Source organism: Muscardinus avellanarius (genome assembly GCF_963383645.1).
Source record: "Muscardinus avellanarius genome assembly, chromosome: 2".
Classification (NCBI taxonomy): Eukaryota; Metazoa; Chordata; class Mammalia; order Rodentia; family Gliridae; genus Muscardinus; species Muscardinus avellanarius.
The window spans coordinates 110,687,803-110,708,043 of NC_137787.1; the positions used below are offsets into that span (position 1 = coordinate 110,687,803).

At 40.7% G+C, this 20,241-nt stretch overlaps 1 protein-coding gene across 1 annotated transcript in view; it reads right to left on the bottom strand.

The window, feature by feature from the left end:
- Positions 1-20,241, bottom strand: part of UGGT1 (UDP-glucose glycoprotein glucosyltransferase 1) — a gene marked incomplete at its 3' end in the record, with an annotated part of 115,767 nt that overhangs the window by 15,938 nt on the left and 79,588 nt on the right. The window contains exons 22-34 of the mRNA XM_080689406.1: positions 19,474-19,680; positions 18,024-18,155; positions 17,338-17,468; positions 12,817-12,912; positions 10,551-10,653; positions 9,718-9,797; positions 8,126-8,315; positions 6,531-6,689; positions 5,032-5,117; positions 3,677-3,761; positions 2,180-2,268; positions 1,633-1,737; positions 409-493 (exon numbers count right to left, since the gene is read on the bottom strand). Of these exons, the coding sequence (XP_080545532.1) occupies positions 409-493; positions 1,633-1,737; positions 2,180-2,268; positions 3,677-3,761; positions 5,032-5,117; positions 6,531-6,689; positions 8,126-8,315; positions 9,718-9,797; positions 10,551-10,653; positions 12,817-12,912; positions 17,338-17,468; positions 18,024-18,155; positions 19,474-19,680 (1,548 nt within the window). The remainder of the gene's footprint in view (positions 1-408; positions 494-1,632; positions 1,738-2,179; positions 2,269-3,676; positions 3,762-5,031; positions 5,118-6,530; positions 6,690-8,125; positions 8,316-9,717; positions 9,798-10,550; positions 10,654-12,816; positions 12,913-17,337; positions 17,469-18,023; positions 18,156-19,473; positions 19,681-20,241) is intronic.

Genomic DNA, 20,241 nt, shown 5'->3' on the forward strand with positions numbered 1-20,241 from the left:
GATTTTGTAACAACTGTTCTCTCCAATAGAAAAATCTGGAAGGAGAATCAACACAGAAGTACATAACCAAATAAGGGTATCCTAATAAAAGGAATTTTTTTTTTTTTTGCAGTACTTGAGATGGAACCCAGAGGCATTCTACCTCCAAGCTACACCCCTAGCCCTATTGTGTATTCTTTATTTTGAAACACGGTCTCACTGAGTTGCAAAGGACCTAAGTAGCTGAGGCTGTTCGCAAACAGCGATCCTCTGGTCTCAGCCTCCTGAATGCTGGGATTACAAATGTGCACCAGCATGCCCGGCTTAAAAGGAAAAAAATTTCAAGTGTACAGATAAAACAACACCAGTAAAACTGTACTGTATATATCTCTCTAATGAGGATGTTCTCCTTTTCCCTGTGACACATACCTTAAATGTGGGGGACAAATAATTCTTCAAGAACCAGAACTTCACAGGAGTCTTGGTGTTCTTCAGCACTGACAGCATCATTATGCTGCCAAAGGGAAACAAGTAATAATAACAGTGTTTTCTAATATCAGCAATGTCATGCAGAGTCAACTACAAGACAGCGCAGCAGAGCTAACTCATGATAACCAAGCGGTTAGGCAGAGAGAGACCCTAACAGTTAAGAATGCACTTACTCGTGCTTTTATCTACCACTGAATGGGGGAGAAGGGGTGCTGCTCTCTAAACATACACCTAACTGTGAGGCACATGCTAACGGCTGCGTTTTGAAGTAAACTGCGTCCTGATATGATCCTTCAGTTAGAGAAGGAATTAACACTAGAGGCTGTGATAACCCACTACACCATTCTCCAAGTATCCCTGTCGAGCCACAGCAGCATCTGGTATTAAGGAAAGAGCATCTACATGCATGGCCTCCCTCAGGCTGGACAAAGAGCCCTGCCACAGGCCACCGAGGAGACCATGGAGGGTACCGAGGAGGCCAGTGGGGACAGGCTCAGGATTCCTGAGACAGAAATTAAGTAAACTGTTATCACTGTCATTATTTTAGGTCAGATATTTCTTGAAAACAGGAAGGCTAGAAATTAGTAAAATGACATTTTGAGTATTTTCTACACTGGATTTGTAGTGAAAAACTGAAGGAAAAAGAGCCCCAGCAAGCAGGAAAATGACTACCTGACAAAGGGGTGTCTTCAGATCAGAGCCCTCCTGAGTACCTTCCTAGTGACCACTGCATCAACCAGTCTAAACCTGGGCCTCTCCTACCTTTGGGTGTGTGGCCTAAGCCAGCTCCTTCCCACTCTGGGTCTCAGTTTCTAAAACAGCAGTATTCTTACCTAATAATTAAGACCTTTCTTGCCTCTAAAGTCCTAAAATCTGTAGAAGGTGGTGTTCTTCTGTTCTCTCTGTCCATCTCCTAATGTTAGGTGTCCAAGAAAACACCACTGTCTATACGGTGAACACATGATATTAAAGGTCTACAGATCCACAAAGGGGCATGGAGTTGACTGGACCAAAACCAAGAGGATTACATATAGCAAGCTATTCATAGTCCTCAGAGTGCCCCAAATGCACACAATGGGCACTATCCCCAAAGCTTTTTTCTCTCTCAATAAGAATACTGTGACTAATTCACATACAAATGCCAAAATAATCAATAAGACTAACCGAAGAAATCTTTCGTAGAGGTGACCAGATGCAACAGAGAAGATGTTAATTATGTCATCTTTATCTTGTTTCACTTCCTCGGTCTTCTGGCCTCCTGAAAAGCCCCTATAACAACAGAGGTGAAAATAGGATCCCTTGAAATGCTGGACACACAGCCCTTTAAGGAGAGAGGGAAGAGACTGTGTATCCCGGTACCCATTTGAACAAATGCTCAGGCTAAGACACCGTGCAGCTTGAGGGGCTGACAGAACCCAGGCTGCTCCACAGAACACAGCATGGACAATGGGCAGCGAGCTGAGCAGCTGCCAACCACCTTTGCAAAGAGCAGGAGCAGCCCAGCCAGAGGCAGAATCCTGGAACAGGAGTTCAGCAGGAGGCATTAGTCTCCTTTGCTTACACTCATCTACTCCAAATGCAAATGCAAGGTTTTCTGCATGAAGTAGAGTGTGAAGGTTCCAAACAGAAGCTCTATAATCAAAAGGAGGAGGGGAACAGCACTTTTATCTTGATAGTTCCTTGAAAACATTCTGTTCTGATGCTAATTTACCATTTGAATGAGTCCCAGAATCCAGATTCATTCTCACTGGTCCCATCACTCAGCAAGTCTTCATTGACCATGTCTGCCTTCTTCTGTACCTGCAATTGTGTATGACAGATCTTATTCCTCCTGGCCGGTCCCACAAGCATAAAACAAGCTTGTACTGATGTACATCATGGGTACTGCCAACTATAGAGGGTTATCAACTAAGTGTTCCCCAAGAAGGTGTCAGCACACCCAGCGTCTACAAGTACTCAACACAAGCAGTGTCACCAGGGCACTCACCTCAGAGCTTTCAGTCAGGGACAGTAACCTAATTGACAACAACTCTTTTCAGTTTATACATTGAGCAAATAACCTCACGTTCAAATGTGCAGAAAATACAGTCTGAGCCAGGCGTGGTAGTACACACCTGTGATCCTAGTCCCTGAGAGGCTGAGAAAGGAGAAATACTTTTTTTTTCTGATGGTAAGGTCTTATTAAATTGTTGAGAGCCTCACTAAATTGCCTTGAACCTGCTATCTTCCTGTCTCAGCCTTTCAAATAAGTATTGGGATTATAGGCATGCACCATCACCCCTGGCTTAGAACTACCATTTTATTATTGAAATTTTCACTGGCATTTTATTCAGAGAATAAAACCATCAATAATGCTACAAGTTATGAATTTATAGCCATACAGCCCTGATGAAAACATTTTATTTAGAACGAAACTGGTATTGCTCACTGAATACCCAAAAGATGTGATCTCTTGGGTAAAGCTACCAATCACATTTACAAAGGCAATTGCCTTAAAGCAGAATTCCTATAATTACTATGGTAAATTCCAAAGAGAATATTGGGCTGGTTTCAAGATACAGTGGTCCCTCTCTTCTCTGTAGGGGATATATTCCAAGACTCCTAGTAGATGTCTGACACTACAGAGTATAGTATATACTATATCTATTCCTGTACACAGCTACCTATGAGGAAGTTTAACTTGTAAATTAGGCACAGTAAGAGGTTCACAACAGAGCTGGGCATGGTGGTTTATTTCTGTAATCCCAGTACTTGGGAGGCTGAGACAGGAGGATTATAGGTTCAAGGATAGCCTCAACAATTTATCAAGGCTCTCAGAAACCTAGAAAGACCCTGCTTCCAATAAAAAATAAAATAGGGTAGGGGGTGTATCTTGGAGATAAAATGTTCCTGGTTCAAGCCTCAGCACCACAAAAAAGAAGAGGGAAAGGGGGGGGGGAGAAGGAGGAGGGGGGTTGATTTATAATAAACCAATACTAAAATAGAGCAATTATTAACAAAGTATTGTAACAAACACAATGTAAGTATATTCTCCTTCTCCTGAAAGAGTAAACAATATTTTCAGAGCTAGCCGCTCTTGCCCAGGGCAAGTGAAACCTTTGGAAAGGTGAGGATGTGGTCTGTATTTCTACATGACAGCTACTGAATGACAGAATGCTGTTACTCTGACCCACTAAAAAAGAGCTGCTGCTTAGAACAGCCAACTCACCTTCACTTTAATGATTTTGCTTTTGAAGTTGTTGAGGACAACCACTACTTCCTCGGCATCTGGAGGAGAATCTGTACCATCATGGCTTAGAGAGAAAGCAGCACAGATATCAGAAATCACAATTCTCAATGCAGTTAATTGTCAGACAATATTTATTTACTGTCATATTTATTAATCATAATAGTTTTTCAGAACAAATTATTTTCTTTTTTTTTTCTCTTGTGGTACTGGGGGTAGAACCTAGGGGCTTTTCTATCTCTGGGCTATACTCCCAGACCTATTTTATACTTTATTTGGAAACAGGGTCTCACTAAGTTGCTGAGAGCCTCACTAAGTAGCTGAGGCTGGCTTTGAACCTGTGTAATCCTCCTCTCTCAGCCTCCCAAAGTGCTGGGATTACATGTGTACGCCACCATGCCCGGCGAACAAATTATTTTCTTACAAGCCAGGCATGGTGGCTCACACTTATAGTCCTAGTATTTAGGAAGCTGAGACAGGAGGATCACAGATTCAAGGACAGCTGCAGCAACACGGGGCCCACTGCAACTCAATGAGACCAGGTTTCAAAAACTCAGGCTGGGGCATGGCTGGGAGGTAAAATGCCCCTGGGATCAAGCTCCAGACACACATGCATGCGTGTGCACAAGCCTACACACACACACACACACACACACACACACACACACACACACACACATTTTCTTACAACCTGAAGGAAGATCCTTCAGGCCATATAGAAGTACTTGTCAAAACTTCTGTGAGGTGAGTGCCCAAACTTTCTTAATGAATCTTCCTTTGAATTACCTATCATAGGTAACTATTAAGACCAAATTTCTTTAAAGACAGTGCAATATTTTTAACTAATAAATAAGTTAAGTAAAACCTACGGCAAAACCTAGCTGATAGAATGTTCTAGGACTGTTATACCACCACAAAGCAGACAAGCCAATACTGACAGCACGGCCAAAGCTTCCATTTATTTGCAAATCCTCCATGGTAAAATGTTGACTCTCTGGGTAGAAAAGTCTAACTGCTCTTTATTTTTTTCCTCCTTTCTTCAATTGACTAAATTTAATCAGCCTATGAACTGCAACACAGAATGATTTGATTCTAGAACAGTGTTAGCAAGAAGGGATCACTAAAGAATACAACTGAACTGTACCTAGTATTATTTATACCTCATACTGTCTAACTCTTCCCCATCAAGTCTACCACAGTTACTTTGCTTAAAAAACACTGCTTTATTAAACACTCAATGTGAATGAAATTTCTGGTTCCTCGCAAAATGCCAGGTAGTGTACTGATTCTCAATTCAAAATAGTCTGGAAAAATGTACAGGAATCACTTAATCTTACCTGTAGATTCTATAAATATCTTCAGAGCGTCCCTTTCTAAGTCTGAGAATCCAAGCTCCTGGGTTGGCTTTTAGTTGAAAATAGCCCTAGGATAAGAAGAAAAGCCAAATTTAATGTTTTAAGCTCTTAAACCATTAAAAGCTGGGAGTAGTGGCAGACACCTGGAACCCCAGCTAGTGAGGAAGCTAAGGCAGGGGCATAACAAATACAAGGCCAATCTGGGCAACCGGGAGAGACTGTCTCAAAATAAAAAGGCCTAGGGGTGTAGTTCAGTGGTAGAGTGCCCCTGGATTCAGATGGAACCCAGGGGCATTCGACCTCCAAGCACACTCCCTGACCTTTTTTTTTTTTTTTTGGTGGTACTGGGGATGGAACCCTTCTACTTCTGGGCTATACTCCCAGACCTATTTTTTATATTTTATTTGGAAACAGGGTCTCTTAAGCCAGAGTGGCTGGCTTCGAACCTGCGCGATACTCCTGTCTCTGCCTCCCAAGTGTGGGGATTACACGCGTGCGCCACCACACCCGGTCCCTGCTTTTGATATAGCAGTGTTTTTCAAGCAAAGTAAATGTGGTAGACTTGATGGGGAAGAGTTAGACAATATGAGGTATAAATAACACTAGGTACAGTTCAGTTGTATTCTTTAGTGATTCCTTCTTGCTAACACTGTTCTAGAATCAAATCATTCTGTGTTTTATTCTTTATTTTCAAACGGGATCTCACTAAATTGTGGAGGGCCTCATTAAGTAGCTGAGACTGTCCATGAACTGCTATCCTCGTCTCAGCCTCCCGAATGCTGGGATTACAAGTGTGTGCCACCACGCCCAACTGGACTCCTGGACTCAATTCTTAGTACTACAAAATAATAGTAATAATAATAAAAATAACAACAACAACAACAAATGCTATTTCAAAGGGACAGCTACTTCTTCTGAAACATCAGATACTTGATAAATAAGTAACAAATCAGGGCAACACACACACACACACACACACACACACACACACACACACACACACAATAATAGCCCAACTACACTTAGAAACTCTAGCAAAGTACAAATCAGCCAAGTTAAGAAATCTACCCGTTTGCTGTGCAAATGTCTCACAAGAGAGGGACAGATGTTCAGGCTAATTTGGTTAGAGCAGAGTATTGCAGCATAGTTTTTTCTTTTAAATTGACCTGCAAGTCTAATCTTTTGAGTTTAGCCAAACTAATGATTTTATATTTTCTTTGTGCTTTGCATACAAGCACTCTACTATTGAAATATATCACCAGCCCTCAGCAATGTTTTATTTTTATTTTGTATTTATTTTTGAGGTGCTGGAGGTCAAACCCAGGTCCTTGCACCAAATTGATTATTTTGATACTGACCAAAGTCTGCTAATTATAAATTTTATTCTCATTTTTGCTTCAGAACGCTAACTGTTCCATCACAGATATGGTGGGCAAATGGACACAGCTGCTACATCACCCTCAGATGAACTGATTACTTACCAGGTTGGCCATGACAATGGTGTCCACGATGACTGGGTCTGCCGCAGTTCCTAATGTGAACTGCAAGCCCCGTGGGGGTTGGCCTGTGGTGATGTCATAGCAATGCCCTTCCAGTAGCAGGTACTCCAGCTCATACTCAGCAGCCACTATGTTGTCTACCTACAATACCAAAATTAGACCAGTTGCAGGCTATGCAGCAACAACATGGTATATCCAAAATGCATCTTTGCAAAATGAATCAATCAGACAAAAAGGATATACATTTCACATGATCTTATTGCTAAAATTTGACAGAAGGAGATCAGCCATTGCTTGAGGCCGGGTAGGAAGACTGCCTGAGAAGGGGGAAAAAACCTTTTGGAGAGGAAGGGACATTCTGTATCTTGATTGTGATGGTTACTAATCATATCCAATGATAAAAACTGGTTTGGAAAAACAAAGGAAAAAATAATGAGGAGGTCATTCCAAGCATACAGACAAGAAAACTCCAAATGTTGTTGAAAAAAAATTAGACCTAAAGAATTGGAAGAGTACACGACTGTAATCCCAGTACTCGGGAGGCTGAGACTGGGGGAATCACAGGTTCATGGCCAGCCTTGGCTACTTAGGCACTACACAACTTAGTGAGACCCTGTTTCAAAATAAAGAATAAAAAATAGGACTGGAGGTATGATTCAGAGGTAGAATGCTCCTTAGTTCAATCCCCAGTGCCGCAAAGAAAAAAAAAAGACCATCCTATAGTCAACCCTGCACACATTTATAGCAACATTATTCATAATAACCCGTAAGTAGAACTAGCCCAATGTCCATTCATAAATGGATAAAGTGTGAAATATACACACAAGGGAATATTATCTTGCAATAACAAAGAAGGAAGCACTGATACATGCTACAACACAGATGAATCCTGGAAGACATTTGTTAAGCAAAAGAAGCCAGTCACATTAGCAGCCACATGTTGCATGATTTTATTTAGACAAAATGTTACAACAGGCATATCCACAGAAAGAGAAAGTAGATAGAAAAGTAGTTGTCATGAGCAAAGGGGCTGGGAAGTGGATGCTAATGGACATGAAGCCTCTTCTGGGAGAGAAGAAACATGCTGAAATTAGACAGTGGTGCAGGCCGCACAGCTCTGTGAATGTACAAATACCTTGGACCTATACACTAGGCTAAAGTTTAGGGTGGATGAATTACACTGAATAAGCTGTTCATTGCAAAAAAATATATTAAGCCTAGATGCTGATGCTGATTCTCAGAAATCAAGCTAGACTTGATTCATTTTGTTCAGAGTCAACCACCACTAACTACGCCATAAACAGGTTTTATACATGATATTAGGAAGCAATGACATTCTTACCTCTTTTTTTTTTTTTTTTTTTTTTTTTGGTGGTATCAGGGATGGAACCTCAGGGGCATTCTACCTCTGAGCTACAACCCCAGCCCCGATTTTTTATTCTTTATTTTGAAACAGGGTTTCACTGAGATGCAAAGGGCCTCACTAAGTAGCTGAGGCTGCGCTCGAACCATGATCCTCCTTCCTCAGCCCCCCAAATGCTGGGATTACAAGCGTGCGCCACCAAGCCTATTCTTACCTCTTCTAAATAAATATTATCCAAGTCATATGGTGTCCTGACAGATTCAATCATCCAACTCTCAGGTGTGTTCAAATTCAGAGTGAACAATGGAGACTGCGGCATATCCAAAAACTTTGCTATTGGACCCTTAGCAAAGCTATTGTCTGAAGAGAACAAAATCTCTGGTTCTAGGACATAACGGTAAAAGCTGAAATTGAAAGAAAAAAAGTGTTAACTTTTTTATTCTTTTCCCTAAGCAACCAACAGTCCTTAGCTTTCTAAGTACCAACATGAGTAAATACAGTAAATACAGCTTATAATAAAAATAGGTTAAGGAGTATCATTTCAAATGGGAAAAGTACCTCCCAAAGCACCTTTGAGTGTACTGATGCCAACTGACAGCCACAAATACAAGGGAAGGGAAGGAGCAGTGGGACAAGGGGAGGCCATCTCTTACGTGAGTGACTACTGTCAGTGTCACAAGAATTTCCTGAGCACTTTCCTCCCTTAGAAGACAACTGATTTTTTCCCCCTAAAACCAGGTCCTAAATGGTAATTGGGTTCTCAAGCTAGCCCTGTAAAAATTACAGAAAACAATTTATACAGTTCTTCATAGCAGGACAAATGTGGAAGCTAGAAATGCTTTGGTCACTTGCAAATCAAAGCACTCAGAATCTAACCTGTAAAACACAAGAGACCTGTAATCACAGTCTATGATACACTACTACTATTAACCCTTTTTTTTTTTTGGTACTAGGGACTGAACCCAGGGACATTCTACCTCCAAGCTACACTCACAACTCTTTACATATTATATTTTTCACTAAGTTGCTGAGAGTCTTGCTGTACTGATGGGGTTGGTTTTGAACCTACAAGCATCCTTTCTTAGCCTCCCAAATACTAGGATTATGGCTGTGCACCATTACACCTGGCTTATTAACTGTTTTTGTGGGGAGGGGGGTACTGGGGATGGAGCCTGCTATACACCCAGCCCTATTTTTTTTCTTTTTTTTTTTTTTGTGGTACTGGGGTTCCTGGAAATCCTTCTACCTCTGGGCTGTACTCCCAGACTTATTTTTATACTTTTTAAAATTTGGAAAAAAGGTCTCTTAAGCCAGCGAGGCTGGCTTCAAACCTGCGCAATCCTCCTGTCTCCAACTCCCAAGTGTGGGGATTACAAGTGTGTGCCACCACGGCCAGCTTTTTATTCTCACAGCCCTACTTTTTATTCTTTAGTTTGAAACAGAATCTCACTGAGTTGCAAAGGGCCTCACTAAGTAGCTGAGGCTATCCACGAACCATGATCCTCCTATCTCAACCTCCCAAATGCTAGGATTACAAGGGTGCGCCACTATGCCCAGCTCTCTCTTTTATTCTTTATTTTGAAATAGGTTCTCACTAAGTTGGGGAGGGCCTAAGTGCTGAGTACCACAATCCTCCTGTCTCAGCCTCCCAAGTACTGGGATTATAAGCATGCACCGGCACTTCTGACTTCAAAAGACCTATTTAAACATGATATCCACCTCTAACCAACTGGACTCTTAACATTCAATCCACCGTTTGGCTTCAGTATTACTTTTTAGATTGTTTTCTTAAATAGTCTATTTTACCTTTTTAAAGGCATGTCCGAAAGTTTAGATTGGCAGTTCATAAATACTCTTAAGTTCATGTTTATTAGCTGAGTCAAAACCTAAAAGAATAGATATAAAATTTTTAAATATTCTCTTCAAATATGTCTTACATTGAGTTAAAAGACAAAACATTTCTTAATATATTAAGAAAAGGCATAAAGATAATAGCTGTCTTAAAGTCTAGACTGAAGATATAGCTGGAAATCACAACTCCAATGTAGAAACTAAATCACATACATGTGACTTGGCGGGAGGGTGGAGGTAAGCTACTGATTCTCACATAAGGAAAGGTCAGTAGAGTCATGTTGGAGCAGCAAATACATGATGAATAGCTATTTATATAAGAAAATGTAATTACTGTAGCTCATGCACTAATCACAAAAAAGAGATACATATACACTTTAAATTGTAATATTTTATACATATAAAATAAAGGCATGCTACATTAAAAAGTTCATGGTGGTTATAAAAAAGGAAAATAAAACAAGCACAATTCTTTTAACTTTTTTAGTCTTTGCCATTATAAATTAAGATGTAACATAAATCAACTTAAAGATATTCGCTCTGAAGGAGGATGTTAGTCATTTTTTAAATTATCTGAAATAGCCAAAAAAATTTTGTTCAAAATTTCTAGAGTTGTGAAGCTGTTGTCAGAATCATTATCAATCTTTACGAAGATTAATTTGCTCAAGTCGCCCTGTAGCATTTTAAATGCCCACTGAAGACATTTGAAAGAGCAAGCAGCTCTTAGATAATCACAGGGTAGTGATTTCTTCAGATAGACCATGGAATGCCTCTGTAGCAGTCCCTACCAAGAGTAACGGAGCAAGCCTCTGTGCATCTCTGGTGACAGGATCGACTACAGCCACGACATCAAAGTAGGTCTCCCCTTCCTTTGGCCTCAGTTTAATAGCACTACAAGAATCAAGGATAAAACATTAACACAGGAAAGAGAGAACAAAACTAAGTGTTTTTTTTAGGAGATCTAACATAACCTATCAGCATTCTGGCACTGCTGGCATTTAAAAAATTTTAGATGTAAGACAACTAAGCTATTGATGGTGGTCAACCATAAGATTAAATCTACCACCAAAGTTTGTAAAATCCTGGTAATTCTGGCTCACTCAAAAATTTCTTTTCTTTTTGCAGTACTGGGCATTGAACCCAAGGGCATTCTACCTCTGAACTACTCACCCAGCCCTATTTTTTAATTCTTTATTCTTAAAACAGGGTCTCACTAAGTTATGGAGGGCTTCATTAAGTAGATGAGGCTGGCTTTAAATCTGCATTCTTCCCATCTCAGCCTCCCAAGTACTGGGATTACAAGTGTGTGCCACTACACCCTGCTCACTCAAAATGTTTTGAAAGATTTGCAGGAACAGAACAAAACAAGCTTGAAACTGTATTTAACCAAATACTACTAAAGCTACTGATAACATTTCTAACCATTATTGAACATCATGCTGATTTTCATGTCTTGGCAAGGAGGGTATGAGGAGAAAATAAATAAATCTTTTTTTTTTATTTGTTTTTGTGTGTGGTACTGGGGATGGAACCCAGGGGCATTCTACCTCCGAGTTACACCCCCAGCCCTATTTTTTATTCTTATTTTGAAACAGGGTGTCACTGAGTTGCAAAGGGCCTCACTAAGTAGGAGCTGAGGCTGTCCATGAACCTGATGCTTGTCTCAGGCTCTGAAATGCTGGGATTACAAACATGCGCCACCATGCCCAGCTAATAAATCACTTTTAAAACTGATATATCTAGGCATCATAACACATGCTTGTAATCCTAATACTTGGGAAGCTGAGACAGGAGGATCACAGGCTCAAGGACAGCCTCAGCAACAAAGTGAAACTATCAGCAACCTTGTCAGACTCGCAGCTACCTAACAAGACCCTGTTTCAAACAAAAATTAAGCTGGGAGTGGTAGCAAATGCTTGTAAATCCCAGAATTTGGGAGGCTGAGACAGGAGGATCACAGTTCCCAAACAGCCCCAGCTATTTAGTGAGTCCCTTTGCAACTCTGTGAGACCCTGTTTCAAAACAAAGAACAAAATATAGGGCTGGGGGTGTAGCTGGGAGGTAGAATGTCCCTGGGTTCTATCCCGAGTACCACCAAAAAAAAATTTTTTTAATTAAATTAAATTAAAAATAAATAAATAAAGGGCTAGAAAGCCAGGCATGCTGCCACATACTTGTAATCCCAGGATTTGGGAGGCAGAGATAGGAGGATCATGGTTCACGGACAGCCTCAGCTACTTATTAAGGTCCTTTGCAACTCAGTGAGACCCTGTTTCAAAATAAAGAATAAAAAATAAGGTTGAGGGTATAGCTCAGAGGTAGAATTCTTCCAGGTTCCATCCCCAGGAATGAAAAGAAAAAAACAAAGCCAGCTGTGGTGGCGCACGCTTGTAATCCTAGCATTCAGGAGGCTGAGACCGGAGGATCACGGTTTGCAGACAGCCTCAGCTACGTAGTGAGGCCCTCTGCAACTCAGTGAGACCCGGTTTCAAAAATAAAGAATAAAACATAGGGCAGGGAGTGTAGCTCAGAGGTCGAATGCCCATGGATTCCATCCCCAGACCCACAAAAAAAAAAAAAAAAAAAGAAAGAAAGAAAGAAAGAAAGAAAGAAAGAAAGAAAGAGAGAAAGAAAGAAAGAACGAACAAAACAAAATAAAAGACGAGCCAGTTGTGGTGGCACACACTTGTAGTCATAGCATTCGGGAGGCTGAGACACAAGAATTGCGGTTCACAGACAGTCTCAGCTACTTAGTGAGACCCTCTGCAATCAGTGAGACCTTGTTTCAAAATAAAGAATAAAAAATAGGGCTAGGGGTGAAGCTCAAAGATAGAATGCCCCTAGGTTCCATCCCCAGTACTGCAAAAACAAACAAACAGACAAAAAAAAAAAAAAAAAACCCTAATATATGTAAAAAAAACTGTACATCAAATAAACTTTTAGTCCTGTAACAACTTATATATGCAAACTTACATGGAAAAATAAGAAAGGTGAGGTAAAGGCAAAAGAGTGTAATATTCAGAAATACGCATGAATTCAACATTAATTCTATACCTGTGTCTGTCTTCAAAAAACTGGTACTCAATCCTTGAGTCTCCTTTGGGTTGAGCTGACAGGAGAGCATCTACCTTCATTACCAAGTCACTTGCCCTGCAAGATAGAATTATGAAGTCTTACTGGTACTGCCGAACATATTACAAGCCAAAACACTCTATGCTGACAAGATGTTTTAAAGAATCCATAAACTAACTGTATGCCAACAAGCATGAGGAAAAAGTACTGGTTTTCTAAGTGATCAGCTGTGTAACCTGACACATAATAAGCTGTCAGTATTATTTATATTCTTCTTTGCCTACTTTTCAGTAATGTTATTACTTTTTATGATTATTGGAGTAATAATTCACTGTGAAAAAAAACAAAGCCAGCTGTGGTGGCGCACGCTTGTAATCCCAGCATTTAGGAGGCTGAGACAGGAGGATCGTGGTTCGCGGACAGCCTCAGATACTTAGTGAGGCCCTCTGCAACTCAGTGGGACCCTGTTTCAAAATAAAAAATAAATAAAAAGAATAGTTTTGGGAGTGTAGCTCAGAGGTAGAATGCCCCTCAGATCTAGCCCTGTTACCACAAAAAAAAAAAAAAAAAAAAAAAAAAAAAACCCAGACAGATGCAAAGAACACTATGGTTACAGGTGATCACTCTCAAGAAATAAGTTATGACAATTCATAATACTATATTTTAAAATATACATGGGAACAAAGTAGGATTTTACTACTTGCTTTCTTAAAAATAGGAAACCTTAAGCCAGGTGTGGTGGTGCACACTTGTAATTCCAGCATTTGGGAGACTGAGACAGAAGGATTGCAGGTTCATGGCCAGTCTCAGCTGCTTAATGAGGCCCTCTACAACTTAGTGAGATTCTGTTTCAAAATAAAGAATAAAAAATAAGGCTGGGTATATAGCTCAGAGGTATAATGCCCCTGGGTTCCACCCTCAGTACCACACAAAAAAAAAAAAGAAAGAAAAAGAAAAATGTTAGAACATTCAGTTGGTTAATAAATATAAGGGTATATCACTATTTCAATAACTATATATATTTATGAATATATATCACAATTTATTAAACCAACCAGCTATTGAATATCTGTGTTGCTTCCAACCTTAGTATTACAACTGACACTACAATGAACAACTTAGAAAAGTATCTGTTTTCTATACTTCTTCAAAAGTTGATTTCTTTTTTATTTTACTTTTGTGGTCCTGGGATTGTACTAGGCAAGCACTGTACTACTGAGCTAGACCCTCTAGCCCTACAGATGATCTCTCTTTCTTTCTTTGGTAGTACTGGTGATTTAACTCAGAGGCATTCTACTTCCAAGCTGCTATTCCCCCAGCCCAATTTTACTTCTTAAATGGAAAAAGGATCTCACTAGGTTGATGAGTGTCTCACTGCTTACTGAGGCTGTCCTTGAACCAGTGATTCTCCTGTCTCAGCATTCCAAGTACTGGGATTACAGGAGCCACTACCATACCTGGCTCCTACTCATGATCTCTAACCAAGAAAAATCTTGAACTAAATCATGACCCTGGAAAAAATAATTTTATTTGCTGAACCAAAGACTACATACTAACACTTTTCAAATTGAAGTCAAGTTTATACATTTTCTCTTTGAACAAAAATACATCAAATCACCTTCTTCCTTTTTTTGTGGTACTAGGGATTGAACCCAGGGGAATTTTGTGTGTCTGTGTGTGTGGGGGGGTGTACTTCAGGGGCTTTCTACCTCCAGGCTACACCCCAGCCCTATTTTATAATTTATTTGGAAAGAGAGTCTCACTAAGTTGCTGAGAGCCTCACTAAGTAGCTGAAGCTAGCTTTGAACCTATGTGATTCTCCTGTCTCGGCCTCTCAAGCGCGGGGATTAAAAGTGTGTGCCGCCATGCCTGGCTGAACCCAGGGGTATTTTACTTCCGAGCTACACCTTTAGCCCAATTTTTTATTCTTTATTTTGAAACAAGATCTCACTAAATTGCAGAGGGCCTCACTAAGTAGCTGGCCACGAACCTGGATCCTCCTGTCTCAGCCTCCCAAGTACTGGGATTACATGTGTGTGCCAACACACCCTTCTCAAATTCCTTTCTTTGGTTTAACTCCTCAATACTAATTCTGGATACATATAATAAAGCGCTGTTGTGGTGTGTCAACATGATCACAAAACATGTTGCAGGACACCTGGTTATGTGGACAGCTGTGAGCAGGCCAAAGCTGATGGGGCACCACGACCTAAGAGCGCACAGCCAAGCTTTCAAAAGCTGAGGGCAACCTCAAAGCTGTAGATCTGCATCAGGTATTCCAGCCATACTGTAACAGGACAGCCACTGCAAGGTGGAGCAGTGTGGGCACTAATGAAAACCTGGGAAAGGAAGGGAATTCTGAGAAGCCTATGAGCTTACACATCAATCTCCTGGCAGCCTCATGACTACCTTATTTCTCTCTAAACAGGAACTGACCCAAAGCAGTCTTCAGTTGGCAAAAGGCAAATCTTGTTGGCAGAGTCTGGCAATTCCATAGTCTACAAGGATTCCATGGGGCTCCCCACAAAGGAGCCAGAGAGAGGGAGATCCCCCAAGGGTATGCCAAAACAAGCCCAGGTATGAAGCTCAAGGCATGAAGGAGCTCCTGGCCTACATCAGAGGAGCATTTCACAGGCGTCACTCAAGATCTGCCAGGTAGGAGGCACCCTTTTAATCTGTAGCCCTGAAATTGGTTGAGATGAAAAACAAAACAAAACAAAAAACAGAAAACAACAAGTAGTGCTAAGGATATGGAGAAACTGAAACCCTTGTGCACTACTGGTAAGACTATAACATGGTTTCCAAAAAAAAAAAAAAAATGGGTATGGTGGCACACACCTGTAATCCCAGGATTTGGGAAGCTAAGACAGGAGGATAGCAGATTTGAGGCCAACCTCGGCAATTGAGGGAAACACTGTTTCTAAATAAGGAGATTAGGGGTGTAGCTTGGAGACAGAAAACCCCTGATTTCAATCCCTTATAACCTTTCTCAAAAAAGAAATACATTCTACAAATGTACATTCATGTAGTACTTAATGTAGAAATTAGATATATGTGTATGACTATGGACTCCAGTTACACAGCAGTTACAGTACACTGTCCATTCAAACAATTTGTTTTCTTCCATTAAGAGAAATAACCAGCCAAGTATGGTGTTGCATGCCTGTAATAGCAGTATTCAGGAGGCTGAGACAGGACAATTGCAGGCTTAAGGACAGTCTCAGCAACATAGCAAGATTCTCAATAACCTAGCAAGACCCTGTTTCAAAACAGAAAATTTTTAAAAAGGTCTGGGGGTATAGCTCAGAGGTATAATGACCCTGGGTTTAATCCTTAGAGAAAGAAAGAAAGAAAGAAAGAAAGAAAGAAAGAAAGAAAGAAAGAAAGAAAGCCAGCCACTAGTTTTATAGTTTTATAATGATAATACAAATAGCAATAACCAACTAATTACCACCTTTGTATAACAACTTAGTACTCTACACTAGTAAATAAAGGAAAAGAAGCACTTAACCTGCTTTTCTTCCCTGAACAAAATAAAATTGAAGGATGACCAAAGAGACAGTGAGGTAAAGTCTCTTTCCTATGTATTCCAGGGAATAAACAAACTAGTCCCTCTATTAACTACTTATGTTTGAAGTTTCCCAGTATCAAAAGTTGAGACAAGCCAGGTATGGTGGGGCACGCTTGTAATCCCAGCATTCCAGAGACTGAGACCAGAGGATCGCGGTTCGCGGACAGCTTCAGCTACTTAGTGAGGCCCTCTGCAACTTAGTGAGACACTGTTTCAAAATAAAGAATAAAAAATAGGGCAGGGGGTGTAGCTCGGAGGTAGAATGCCCCTGGTTTCCATCACCAAACCCGCAAAAAAAAAAGTTGAGACAAATAAAAAGAGAATTATTTTATTTAAATAGCAGCCTGTATAGCCAGGCGTGGTGGTGCACGCTTGTAATCCCCGCGCTTGGGAGGCAGAGACAGGAGGATCACGCAGGTTCAAAGCCAGCCACGCACGCTGGCTTAGGAGACCCTGTTTCCAAATAAAAATGTAAAAATAGGTCTGGGAGTGTAGCCCGGAGATAGAAGGGCTTCCAGGAACCCCAGTACCATCAAATTAAATAAATAAATAAATAGCAGCCTGTGAAATAAATTAGCTTATTTTAATAGAAACATATATTAAAACTTGAACATTACTAGTTTAAGCTAGAAATAAAATACTTGGGACTAGGAAGCACATAAAACAGTATTAAAATTTCAAAGCTGAAAGCTGGGCATGGTGGCGCACACTTGTAATCCCCATGCTTGGGAGGTGGAGACAGGAGTATCGTGCTGGCTTAAGAGACCATGTTTCCAAAAATAAAATAGGTCTGGGAGTGTAGTCCAGAGGTAGAAGGGCTTCCAGGAACCCCAGTACCACCAAAAAAAAATAAATAAATAAATTCAAAGCTGATCAGTGAGAAATTTAATCTATGGCATGAACTGATTAATTTCTTCTATGGCAAAACTTACACATCTTCTTCGACTCGAAGTTGCTGAATATGAGATTTTATTTTCTGTCCTGAAGTTTTTAAGATGATATTTTCTAGGAGGTGGAAGTCGTCTTGGTTAAAGACCTCACTATCTTCCAGTGGTCCAATAATCTATGGGGGAAAAAAAGAACAGGTGATCAGAGCTGGAGAATTGTCTGCACCAGCTGCCACGGAGCCATCTCCTGCCTGGAGCTATCTTATACACAAAGTGCTCTACACACGAGATGGGTAGAAGTCTAAGTATAATTAATGGGGGTGGGGGGACTAAAAGTAAAGCCTGAATCAAAGCATAGCTATTATTGACTTACTAATTCTTCAGGCACATAGAACAAAATAGCAATGTCATCTTCATTAATCCCTGCTGATATCAACAACAAAGCCTACTTTGCATGTCAGGCTGTACTGATGTCTGTTCTGAGAGCCACCATACTATCACTGCTTTCCACAAAGCAGTACACAGAGAGCAGGAAGGCCCCACAAAGGGAGGCCTAGGTCCAAAAGCATGCCTCCTTGGAAACAAGGGACAGCATCAGCATCAGCCCTCAAGAACCCCATCACCTTTGAGGAGAGGGTGGTTCTCTTTGAAGAGTTTACTAGCTGCAGAGAAACATGCTGCAAAGACAGACCTAATGTGAAGCCAGGCTTGCCTGGCCTGCAAATCCTCACCCTTCCATTGCTGATCACGGCCCTCTGCCCCTTCTTCAGCTTCAGAACATCCCTGCAGTACATGGCATGAGACAAAATGAAATCCATTTTGGAAGACTCAAAGACCTCTTTAAAAAGACTGAAATCCATGCCCTAGGAAAGTAATCATTTTTAAGGAAAAGTCACTGTTATTAAGCAAACCATAAACGTGAACAATAATAATGAATAAACCATAAATTACTCTTCATGAACAGTCATGACTCAATTTCATAATTAACACTAAGATATATCAATTCTCCTTCCCATCTTCCCTCCCATAAATTGTTTTTCCTTATTCCTAATTTTCATGTGATTTTTCAACTGGCATTATACTTTTATTTTGCATTTTAAAAATCTTGTTAGCTGGGTGTGGTAGCTCATGCTTGTAATCCTAGCATTTGGGAGGCTGAAACCAGAGGATCGTGGTTCAAGGACAGCCTCAACTACTTACTGAGTCCCTTTGCAACTTACTGAGACCCTGTTTCAAAGAAAGAATAAAAAATTGGGCTGGGGGTGTAGCTCGGAGGTAAATGCCCCTGGGTTCATCCCCAGTATTGGGGAAAAAAAAAAAAATTAGGTCTGGGAGTGTAGCCTGGAAGTAGAAAGGTTTCCAGTAACCCCAGTACCACAAAAAAAAAAAGAAAGAAAGAAAAGAAAAGAAAGAAAGAAAGAAAGAAAGAAAGAAAGAAAGAAAGAAAGAAAGAAAGAAGGAAAGAGAAAAGAAAAGAAATCTTTTTTTTTCCCCCTGTACTGGGGATGGAACCCAGGGGCATTTTAACTCCGAGCTATACCCCCAGCCCTATTTTATTCTTTATTTTGAAACAGGGTCTCATTGAGTTGCAAAGAGCCTCACTAAGTAGCTAAGGCTGGTTTCAAACCTGCATAATAATCCTCCTGTCTCAGCCTCCCAAGTGCTGGGATTACAAGCCTGCACCACCATGCCCAGCTTCAATTATTTGTTTTTAAATGTCTCTTTTAAAAACAGAAAAAAACAAATGGTATGAAATAAAACTTAGGCAAGTTTAATGAGACAGAATGAGACAAAACTATTCCTTTTTTATTTTTGGGGGGGGGTACTAGAGATGGAACCCAGGGGCATTCTGCTCCCGAGCTACACCCCCAGCCCTATTTTTTAGTCCTTTAGTTTTGCAACAGGATTTCACTGAGTTGCAAAGGGCCTAACTAAGTAGTTGAGGCTGTCCGCAAACTGCAATCCTTCTGTCTCAGCCTCCGAATGCTGGGATCATAAGCATGCGCTACCACGCCCAGCACAAAACTATTTCTTGGAAAGATTCTTCCAAATTAAAAACAAAAATCCTCTTTGATACTCAGAACTAATCACAAATCCTGATTATGAATAGGATACATAAGCCCAAGAGCACTCAGTGGACTAGTATGCAAATGGGAGAACGAGGTATACATGGAACCTTACCCCGACAGAAAACTCCCCCATGTCAGCTCCGGCGGCAAGAGCCTCTGCGGTCTCGCCCTTGGCCATTTTGGTGATGAAGTTCTTAGCAGAGCTCGAGGTCTGTGTTTGGAGAGCTGCCCAGATTGCTCTGGAGATCTTGGTGTTCACATAATTTATCTCTTCACCTGGATTATTGATCATGCTTATCCTAACATTGTTACTGGATTTCTATTTACAAAATGGGACATAAGAGTTATATGGTAGATGTTTCAAACTTAAAAAGCAGTATTAACACTGGACATGCTTCATAAGTAGCAAAAAGTATCTCTCTTAAAAGTCTGTAGTAGTTCTCTGTGTGCAGAATAAAATTCAGATGCTACAGCCAGGCATTCAAAACTTTCCAGGAACTGGCCCCAGCCTTCCTTTCCAACACCATCTCTTACTACCCCCATAAATACAGTAGACAATGCAGGCCATCGGGGCCCTGTTGTTTCACATTTTATGTCCTAACACAGTCATGCCCACACGTGCAGACCCCAAGTACATCCCACCTTTTCTCCCTTAAATTCCAACCATTCTTTAGGACCCCACTCAAACCCATCCTTATTCATATGGCCTTTCCAGATGCCCAGTAAAAGCGAATCTCACCCTGGGTAAAAAGACAGGAATCCATGTGGGGGAAGATATCTGAGACCCACAAAACAGGGCTTATACCAAGACTAGAAGCAATAGAAATGTATACTAATGTTGTATAATATATATGAGACTACTCATAGCAGCATTCTTCAC